We start from the raw sequence: 11,498 nt of genomic DNA on the forward strand, positions 1-11,498 counted from the left end.
CCTAGGAGGGCAGGACCATAGGAGTCAAGGACCTGTAATTCACAATTTCTTCTTTTCACCATCTCGCTATCTCCTCGTTCTCCTTCCACAGAACGAAGCCCCAAGCATCAACATCAACGACTGTAATAGAAGGGCAGAGCTCAATTTTGTGGATTCTCAAGAAATTTGTCTTTAATTTCATTGATATGCAACGGATCCTCTTGAAATTTCCTCATAACAAAGTTGTATATATGATACTTCCTCAGAACTTTTCCCCTCCCTCCTTTCTTATCTCATCGTTTCTGAATCATGAGCTTATTGTAGCTTGGTTTTCATTTGTTTGCGAGATTCCCATTAGTTGTTCTCAAAGGAAGGATCAGCTTGATCCTCCGCTCAACCCCTCAGGTATGATTAATTTAACTTCAGTTAGTTTATCCTAGTGCTAATGACTAATCTCTAAATCATATGTTTGCATCTATTCCCAAAATATGTTATTCACTTCTAAGATTACGGCTGAAATTTTCTAGGCATGAAGTTCTAGGTTTTTCTGTTATTTACTCCCTACCTAATGTCTTCTTTGCCATTAGTATAAACATATTATTACATATTATATTGAAACAAAGGGTCTCAAATTTTATCTCGCCCTAAGGCCTCCGAAATGCTAGGGACAGCCCTGCCAACATACATATGTGAACTAAGAAAGTGATAAGACAGCCGTGTTGCCACAGAAACGGAACGACATATTCCATCAAGGAATGGGGAGCCAAATGGTCATGCATCCATTCTGCAAGGAATATCCAGTTTTAAAACAATATTTTATATTGGAAAGCAGAATGAACATATCTAATAAAATCAATCGTGAAATTTCAAGCTGTTTTACATATCTGTTGCGGAATATACAAATGACACAGACATTCATATTCACAAGGAACCCATCACCAGCAAGCAGCACATTACAGGACACAAAACTGATGTTTTTGCTTCTGGATTGAAAATGCATAGTTAACAACTTGGTTAGATCATGAATCACATTGTATCCTCAGTTGACGTTATATTTCCACATCTGCCAGACTCAGTCATCAGGACCATGATGGACCTCTCAATTTTAGCAGAACTGTAGTTATATATATACACGTAGAGAAATCAATAAGAGGCAAATCTGATGCACTTCCAATTGTACAACTAACTGATTGACGGCAAGGCAGGTGGATTGAAGCCAAGACCAGAATCCCCGCCATAGGAACCAGGTTCAACATGTCTAACTTGGCCGTGCTTACGGATATGGCGAAGGAGTCTGGCCAGAAAAGCATTGTTACAGATTGTAGAACTATCACAAACAACTGCAACATGACGGCGTGCCCTTGTGATGGCCACATTCATACGCCGGCTGTCGCCAAGGAATCCTACAGCTCCCAAGGAGTTTGAACGAACCTAACAGTATTGAATAGAAGTATCTTAGAGCCCTTCGTACAAGTCTTAAAAATAGGATTATAATGACCTGCAATTTTATTGACATTATATTATATAGTTCGAGATATGTCATTGGAAGTACCAGGATCAGCTTATCGTAAACCAAAAGGTTCTGTCTAAAGAAACTACTCTGTAAAGAGAGCAAAGAAAGATGTGTACCATTGATATGACCACGGCATCTGCCTGCCTCCCCTGGAAGCTATCTATAGTTGAAACCTCAACACCAGAAGCCTCTGGATAATCTTCTAGCCTGTCTCGTAATAATTGTACTTGTGCAATGTAAGGTGACTGGACAGCGATCGCAGTTGGAGAGACACCTGCACAGATTGTTTTCGGTAGTCCAGTCATCAACAAACTATGCAGCAATAATTAGGGATAATATAATTAGATATAAAACAATAATTAGGATACGAAAATAAGTGCTGCTAGTTCAACAGAAAATTCTAATAGTATTAGCACATACCACATTGTACAAGATTCAAAACATGCTGTGAAACTACATCTGCCTCGCCGTTGTTGTAAAAAGAGCCAGTACCAGCAGGGTCTAAATGCTCCTCACAGTCAATATTTAAACTTCCATATGGCATTCGAGTGTCAAGTAAAAGGAAGGCACACCGAGTTATCCAAGTTTCCTGAAACAAGGAAATTTTAATTTGTCATCAATTTAATACGTGCATTTCAGAAACAATAAAAATAATCAAAATTGTAAAAAAATGCAATTATTTCTGTAAAAAAAATGCATAAAAGCATCTACACTTCAATAGAACAGAAAGAAATTGTTATGACCTTCAAATTAACCTTTTAATAGATGCAATTGTGTCTGACCATTGCAATGGATCTCAATACATATATCTTGAGCTATAAGGTTAAAAATGTAAAAAAGAAAATCATTCTTGAATACTAAGATATTACATATATAGTTTGCATCAAACCAATCAGCGGCTAGATATTGCATTCTTGTAATAAATTATCCTAAAATAATGGATGTCTATGTAGATCTAGAAAGGAAACATCATATGAATCATGCAATGTGAAGGATTGGGTTACAAAGAAGGCCATCACCAACAACCTTTTTGGTACAAATTGATATGACCTGAAAAATTTTACAGCATGAATCATGCAAAATTATAGTCAACATATGTTTCATATATGACTTCTATTTGGCAAGACTTATGATTAACCTCCAATTATATTGAAACCTTCAAATTTTGAATATTAAACAATCTAAATGGTGAAATAGACATATCTGAATATATAAATTCAATATTAAATGGTGGAACTCTAATCTAGTAGCAGTGCATAAAGTACCACAAAGAAAATAAATACCAGCACACTGAATGTATATAACAATAGAAAATGTTCATACAACTTGTATTGTTCATCTTCATGCTATCTCTGCGAAACATCACTGAGGTTTGTAAAAAAAATTGTAATATGCTCATGAACAAGGGTATCATACAAACCACACGGTTTGGGCATAACATCAACACTAAAGGAAAGATGATGAGGTCATTTATTATTATTTTTACCAAACATCAATTTAAATTTTATTTGTCTCCTATTTCCTGCGTTAATTTAGTGCATATAACAAAGTAATTTGCATGAGATTATGTACTGCATATGTATACTGTTTTGACATGAAAAAAAATGCAAGCTGCAATTATTTCCATTTTAAAAGATATATTTCTACTGTTATTTTGAACAGGTAGATATATATCATAACTGGAGCACAAAACAAAAGAATATTATTTTGATCTAGGTGAAGAGTTATGGCAGGTATCATATGTGTAATTCTTATTCGATAAGATAAAACTTTATGTTGCAATATGTCTGACCAGCACATTGAGCCCAAAAGATAGACTCCTCAACAGTACAACACTTCACACTCTTTTGCAAAGAATTTCCCATGCAGACATTGGATACATTGCAACCCCCAGACCCCAATACAAACAACACAACCACCCACCCAAAAAGGAAAGTAAAACGCACCATGCAAAAAAAAGGAAAGAAAAAAATGTGCAACACCCTCTTTCAGCAAGGAAAAATCGAGCATGGGATTGACCCCTATTAATATTAAGTGCCATAGCCATGGCTCTTGATGAAAAAGGACTTTGTCATAGGTTTTTGTTAACTGGAATGAGAAACTACCCACTGCTAAATGATTTTATGGTATATAATAAAAGGAACAGACTTCAATACCTTGATAGATGGATTGTCAGCAAGAAGATGAGAAGCAATGGATGGGGAGGATTTGAGCAATCCATCATACATCTCATTTGATGCCCAATTGGCTATTGAATCATGCATTCTGTATTGCATTGTTAATTTCGTTGTCAGTAGTTCATCATGCAATGATGAAGCCCTTTCCAGTAAAGATATTCCTAGTCCACCTTGCATAGCCTCTCTTGATAATATAACAGGTGCAAGCTGGCGTTGATCACCAGCAAGAATGCATCTTTTTCCTTGCAAGATAGGGATCCAGCATGAGGGTTCAATTGCTTGTCCTGCTTCATCAATAATAACTAGGTCAAAGCAACCAGTCCTCACAAGTGGGTCAGCTGCCCCAATATTAGTCGATAGGACGACATCAGCATTTGAAAGTACCTCCCTGATTATTTCCTTTTCCTTCTTTTTAAAGTTCTTCCCAAGCTGTTTCAATAGTTGACGTATACCTGCAGCTAAAGTATCATCCTGTATACAATGCTTCAAGTCCTTTCTCAAGTCATATTTTTTCCTCTCAAACTCTTCTGTGAACTTCTTAAGCCTTCTGTTTACAAGCTCTCCCAAGGACCTTGAAGCAACAGATGGAGATATCCTAGCAGGATTTCCAACACGTACTGTGTTCAGTCCAGTATCTGACAACTTCTCGACCATGTTATCAACTGCTGCATTGCTTGGAGCTGTTACAAGAACGCGTTCACCCTGTCGGACAGCACATGTAATGAGATAACTAAGCAAACCAGTTTTCCCTGTGCCAGGAGGTCCTTGGATTATTAGGACAGGCCTTTGCTTGTTCAAGCCTAGTTTTATAGCTTTTGACTGCGAGGCATCAAAGTCATAGCTGTGCCTTTCCAATAGCTCATCATCATGTGTTGTTGATTCTCCCCAATCAGCCAGACTATTCTGCTCCAGCATCATCATGTCTTCCCTGTCCCCAAACAAAGTGGCTACTACTCCAATAGAAGAATTATTTTTCTGTAAACCTTTCCTTTGAAGAAGCATCAGTGCTTCACAATTTCGCTGCCAAATCATATACACAAAGCAATAAGCTAAACTTCCAAGATTTTTTCTCATCCTTTTAGTAAAACTTAGAGTAAAATCAAGCATGTTCTCAAGTCTCAACCTTGTAGAAAACAATGATAATCTAAATCTGGGATCAGGGTCCAAGAGAACACCTGAAATTAGCTAGCCCAGTTTTAAAGTTCTGGCTTGGGTCACTTCTTCCGTACAAACATTTACATTAGAAGCCAATGCCCAATTTCATCAAATTATGAAGGTTGTCAAATTAAATAAAACTTCATAAATTAGCTAGTCCAGTTTTAAAGTCCTGGCTTGGGTCACTTCTTCCATACAAACAGTTATGTTAGAACCAATGCCCAATTTCATCGGATTATGAAGGTTCTCAAATTAAATAGAACTTCATAAATCAGATGTTTTTACCCAGAGATTAGGTTTCAGGAATCACGATATTAGTAAAACTGGCCTTCTTATTAATCCAGGAAAGATAACTTATTTGTTTTTACACCTTGCCTAAAACAAGGGTATTTTAGAGTTATCATCATAATAACATCAAGCAGATACCTAGCCCCAATTTCTAATAGACAATCCTTCACAATCTTCATTATGCTGAACCAAAGTCAACATGTCGCTCCCAGAAGAAAATATTTACTGAATTGACACAAACAAAATTTAATTCAAACATGGCTGCAACACTTGCTTTTGGGGGTATTGATTTTGAAATGACAAGGTAGGTTATAAACTAACTCATTTTTACATCTCAATTGTCGGAATACCTAGCATTCCAACATAATACATTTGGGTTTGATATGTCAAATGCATAAAGTTTAGAATAATAAGGATCCTTACCAGTAGTCCTTTTGTAAACATTTAGGCTAGGTTCCTAGGTTGCATATCACATTTATTCATATGGTTCAAATTTTCAAAAGGGTAATGTTACAAAGTACCAAGTACTAACAATTAAATGGTATTGTATGCGGAAAAGATTGCTTTTAGCCATTTAGGTATGAATAGACTGATACTTCTCTGATATGGCTTGGAATGCTAAACGCCTAAACATGTCATGCATCTCAAGGGATGCATAGGACTTGGGGTTATATAAACTGTCTTGCATTACCTCATATGTAAGTGCATCAGCCAATGCCTGAATCCTGTCAATCCGCACACTTTTCCCAAAAAGCTTGGAGAAGGTAGGATCACCACGGCGGGATTTCAGTGTCAAAGTAATGCTACAACCATCCTCACCAAGATTATAGATAAAGCCTTGCATGCAAGATGTGGCAACATCACCCCGGTTATCACATGTCCTGATACAAACCATGTCCCCAGGAGAGAGTGTGGTTGGAGGCAATCTATGGTTGCCTTTCACTCTAAATAGGACCAGATGTTGGCCATCCAACCCTGCAAGAAACAATATTGAAAGCAATGTTTTTTAGTTGTATTAATTGTTCTCGTAATCTAGTACATGACTAATAAATAGGATATACTTTTGCTTCACATATATAGCAACACCAAGTATCAAATATCAAGTTAGTCTTATCTATATATGAATATTTGCATGAATCAATACATATAGCCATGTAGGCATTGAAACAATATCTTACTACATTACTAGACAAAAATAAGAGCTCTCTTAGATAAGCGTCACTCCCCTGGAAATACATATATAGAATACTAACCAAGTAACAATATAAAAAGAGCATAGTGTACTGACCAGTTGAACTGCTGATAACATTCAAATTGCAAACGGTATCGCACTGCTCTTGCTGTGACTGCCCGTGGGTCACCAAGTACTCTACTGGTTTGAGTGGCTGCTTTGAGTTTCCATCCATCATAGGGGTGGCATTCAGTTCTTCTTGTGTAAACTCCAGCTCTGCATCTCGTTCTATATGTAGAAGGTCCGACATTTTCTTGACAAAGTCTTCAATTTTGGTCTGCATCAACCTTGTCTTATCAAGGCTTATGCCAAGAGTATTGTGCATAATAGGAGCTTTAGGTTTGCGGGCAGCTGCTCGATGCTGAGCTGAGTTAGCCAATTCTTTCAGAAGCATCCAAGATTGTGTGGAGCGCCAATCAGAAATAAAACCCTGGTTCTGTTGTTGCAAAAGAACATCACGGAGTTCCCTCTGAAAGTGGTCAAAGAGGGTGGGGTAGTGAGTTGAGGCCTTGAGGCAGAGTGCTTCCTGTCCCATGGGCATGGGGTTGGCCGATAGATAAGGCTGTGCGAGCATCACAAACCCAAGGTTGCCTTCAGATGATCCACCATCCAGTAAGAATGCTGCTCCATCGTCCTGCATTTCTGTGGAAGCAAATTTTGTGGCCATTGAGTGCATGCCCTGCTTTAGCCATTGTACCACACACCGGCCCAACTCCTTCTTCCCAAGGGGGTCACCACTTTCATAAAGTGTATTTACCCTAATGGACATTTCCTCTGAAGATGGAACACACTCTCCTTCATTTTTTGCTGCATCCTTCCTCTTTCTAGCTCTCCTCCTCCTCCCTTTCTTTCTTGTGCCATTATCACTGATTCCATGAGGAGAGGAAGAACGGGAATCAGATGGAAGTAATGTTTGTCCTCTAGGTCCTGCAGATGAGACTAAAAGGAGATGACTTTGTTGTGAACAACTGCTAGCTGTACTGGAGCAGCATGGATAAGATGGGAATGGAAGCAGGTTATGTTCTCTCCTCCCTAGGTGCAGTGCAGTAACACGGGAAGAACACAAGAACCTGAAAGACAGAACATGAGAAGACATGCTCAGCCCAGGAAAGCTAGCTATGGGGGCGAGGGAAAGAACGACAAGATATTACTACCAGCAACAGCAAATGAACTTAAAGGTAAATACTGACAGATACAGCAACATGGACAAATGAGTTTAGGACTCAGGATTGCTCACTGATATTTTGTAAGCTTGATAGCCATGCTACTGACTTGCAGAGTTGTGGTGAAGGCAATGCTACGTTACCTTCAATCCATTCATATACTAGCACTGGTGTTTACCACTTCCGTAGCTGTGCAGTCTCTCAGTTGAACATCTGTGTTGTACACGTTTTCTCCAGCTTCCATAGTCTCTGAAGCTCCTCGCAGTTCAGTTCTAACCCACCAGTTGCCATGCCCTTTTGATTTTTCACTTATCCCCATCCATTCCAATGGAAATACCACCACCACACGTTAGCAGGCAACACATATCCTTCTCTATGTGTTGCATTAAAAATCACATAAATTCCATTTCTGTAAATACAGAACTTCCTTTCTCTATCTGTACTTGCATGTCACCGATGCTCGCTTAAATTAAGAGAAAAAAAAAGTATGCCCATGGACTGAAATTTGCCCTTCAGAACCTCTTTCGCACAGATTGTCATGCGTAGCATCTCCTCAGCAAACAATGACGCCATTCAAGGCCATCACATGCCAAGAACCATTCAAGGACTGATATTGATATGCAAACAGTACTAGAACAATGAGTGGTGCTACATGTAAAGGCAAGGCTGGGACTCAGGATTTTTAACAGATATCTGCAAACATGATGGCCATGCCAGTCGCTTTGGATTGCAGTTTGTGGAGATGATGATGCTACGTAGCTTGACAACTACACGTACATAAATACTAATCTTTGCAATTTCTGATTCTTTTCCCATCCTTGGGGCTCCAGTAGGCACCTTGGTTGCATACATTATCTCCTGCGGGTCCTACTGCATCTCCTCTCAGCGTCATCTCAGGGCCTCATAAGAGTGTGGACTGAATCTTGTCGCTGTTATAGCTCTATGTTCCTTGTCCATCTTTGAGCAGAGCACTGCTGCATAGCACGTTGTAGCTCGTCCAGGCCTGCCAATCTGACCCAGTGCATTTGAGGAGACAAAAAGGAATCAAATTTGCAATTCCCAAATCGGCGCACAACCTCGATGGCAGCCAGCAGCCAATGGAACTCCAGATTTATTGCAGCCGCCATGCCAAATCTTGGCAGACCACGAAGGCAGCCCCACCCAACCCGAGAAATTCGGTGATTCTCTCACCCCGACACAGATCCAGCTTTCAACCATGTGAGCACGCCGGCGCGGGAGTCGCGGCTGCACGGCGCAGGCATTTCGTCGAACAGGTGTGGTGCGGGCTAAGTGAAGGCACGGGTGCGCAACGAATGCACGGAACGGGAGGTCGCTGACCCCTTGGTGGAGAGCGGAGGATCCCTGAGGCAGGCACGGCGAGGTCGGGGACGCCACTGCTGCCGGATTCGGTGAAGAGAAGCGGCGGCCAAGCCAAGCACATCACTGGAGTCCGCCGCAGCAGGAAGAGAAAGCGAACCTCGGGTAGTCTGACGCGCGGCCGCTCCGGACGTATGCTAGACGTGGGTTTTCTGTGTGGTGAACGTTAGCCACATGCCAGCGTATCCATTTTTTTTTCTCTAGTTAAGATTATAAGCTAAAATTTAAATTCTTAAATTTAGATTAGAGTTGATTTTAGGGTTTATTTACTAAAATTTAGTTTTTAGTCATAGCTTTTAAATCGCTGAGAATATATGTATAAAAGTTTTATTCATAAATTATTTTTCATTTACAAATATATCGTTTGGTTTTTTTCCATAAAAATGTCAAATAATCACCCTAGTATTTGAGAGGGAATGAATTATGCACTCAAAAGCCAAATGTCCTATGTTTTTAAACATTTTCTAATTAACTTTTCAAATCAAACCATTCACTAACTTACGTTAAAAAGTTAACAAGGATATCAAATCGAACAACATAAAGAACAACAGATCATACGGGTCTTTTTTTTATTTTTTTAACAAAATAAAGCCAAATGGTATATCCTTGTATATGTATTCTGAGTGATCTAAAAGCCAAAACTGGAAAATAAACTATAATGAAAAATATATCAAAATTAACTCCAAAATTACAGTTAAAAATTTAAATTTTAGTTTTTAAACAAGCAAAAGCGAAAAGACGGGGTGGATAGTGATGAAGATAAGTATATTCAAGCTAGAGACATCGTTGACAAAGTAAAATCAAGTATTAGATGTTAACGGCACATGTTTATTGGGCATCATATTGTACTATAATAATAGAAAACCTTGTGTAGCAGTATTTTTTAAAAGCAAATTAATAAGTTTCTCTAAAATTAAAATTAAGAGTTTTTTAGGGTAGAGACATGGTTTAGAGGCATTTTGTAACTCGATATAATGTTTTTACCCTAGAGATATTTAAGAGGTGGTTTCTTATTCCATTTTGCTAAAATAGTCTTGTAAAGACATATTTTTAGCACATTATGACCTGGCTCAATATATCGATACTTTAATGAGAAATTTTAACCTCCATAAAGACACTTGATATGATTGGAGTTTAACATGTACTGAATAACTAATATAAGTAGCGCAAGGCATAAACAAAAACAAGTAGTCACATGAGATTGAGATGGTTAGCAAATGAAATATAAATAACTCTTAGAATTAGTATTTGCAAATGCCTTAACTTCTTTTTATGTTTCTACAATTGTTTGCTATGGCCGTGGTACAATTTAATGTCTGTAGAAAATGGTACTATTAAAAACAAATTATAAATCTTTAAAACCCCATGGTCCACTGTAATCCAAAGAGTTCGTCCACATGACATAACCCAGTCAACCATCCGGATTACCTCGACCCCATCATTTAGTATGGGATCTTCGAGTTCTATTTTCTCCAGAGCTTAATCACAAGCAAATAAATCGGTTTTACTCAAAAAGGGAGCGGAGCAGGCTGGAGTGATCTGAAGTCACAGGGTAGAGTGGAGTCATCTTAAAATAATATAATATGATGTCATTCTTAAAGTACATATAATAGTAAAATAGATCACAACAAAATAAATCATAATTATGTTTATAAATCATAATTACGTTTTTCTAATAAGATAAATGGTCAAATGTGTATCTAAAAGTCAATGGTGTCACAGGTTTAAAACCGGAGGGAGTACATATACGTGTGTATATACATATATGTGTATATATATACATATGTATATATATGAATTATAGTTATATATACGTTAGAGAAATGGGATTAGTTTTTGTAACCAATATCAAGAATATTGTAGTGAACTCTGTTCGGTTTCAGTCCTTTATAACCAGAAGATAAAATTGTACTATTTTCTTCTCTTTTTATCTAATGTTTGTGTTTCTACTCCTATATTCATTTTTCTTTCTCTACTTATCCAGCACTATCTTTTGGATGTCTAGAAGCATAAGTGAAACTGCTTAATACGATTAAAAATAATTTATGAATAAAATTTTATATACGCGTTCTTAGGTATATAAAAGCGAAGGATGAACATAAACTACGATGAAAAAACTAAAATCAACACCAATTTTAAGTTAAAAAATTTATATTTGGCTTATAAGCATAAGCAAAAGGATGACCCCTTTTCTCTTATAATTTATATACACGACCTACATGTGGGCTGTGGAGGTACAACGATAAATATATATACACGGTCTTTAAATACATGTGAATTGTGATCACTACCAATATTTTGGACTATAATAAACAAAAACATATAGAAACTAAAGTGTACGAGTCTCATTTTTGTATCACAAATTTGGAACAGGATCCTATGCAGCAGCAGCTACCGTAGAGGACTACAGCAATATGTATTTGAGACATTTTGTTACCTTTGGATTACCACGAAAGAGTAAAGACTGAGGTTTACAGTGGTAGTATGTCAACATTAATCATAGCATTTTTTCATCGTATGAACAGGGTGATTCTCTACAGTAAAGACTGAGGTTTGGGAATTTCTTTCTCTTGAGACTATCATCTCTCTCTCTCTGGTTAATCTCTGATTCTCTA

General features: G+C 37.8%; 1 protein-coding gene across 1 annotated transcript; it reads right to left on the bottom strand.

The window, feature by feature from the left end:
- Positions 1 to 747: 747 nt before the first annotated feature.
- Positions 748 to 8,462, bottom strand: LOC102709522 (DNA-binding protein SMUBP-2-like). Its single transcript, XM_006664825.3, has 7 exons — positions 7,581 to 8,462; positions 6,401 to 7,413; positions 5,804 to 6,087; positions 3,649 to 4,689; positions 1,913 to 2,081; positions 1,609 to 1,766; positions 748 to 1,410 (listed from the first exon to the last, which is right to left on the bottom strand). Exons 1-7 carry the CDS (start codon positions 7,604 to 7,606, stop codon positions 1,162 to 1,164), a joined length of 2,940 nt encoding a protein of 979 aa, XP_006664888.1. The 5' UTR covers positions 7,607 to 8,462; the 3' UTR covers positions 748 to 1,161.
- Between the last annotated feature and the right edge of the window lie 3,036 nt (positions 8,463 to 11,498).

This window comes from Oryza brachyantha, chromosome 9, assembly GCF_000231095.2.
Source record: "Oryza brachyantha chromosome 9, ObraRS2, whole genome shotgun sequence".
NCBI lineage: Eukaryota > Viridiplantae > Streptophyta > Magnoliopsida > Poales > Poaceae > Oryza > Oryza brachyantha.

Coding starts and splice junctions, on each gene's coding strand:
- LOC102709522 (XM_006664825.3), bottom strand. CDS start 7,606: ATGGCTATCAAGCTTACAAAATATCA. Junction 2,082..3,648: donor CTGACAATCCATCTATCAAG/GTATTGAAGTCT, acceptor TCCTTGTTTCAG/GAAACTTGGATAACTCGGTG. Junction 1,411..1,608: donor ATGCCGTGGTCATATCAATG/GTACACATCTTT, acceptor CAATACTGTTAG/GTTCGTTCAAACTCCTTGGG.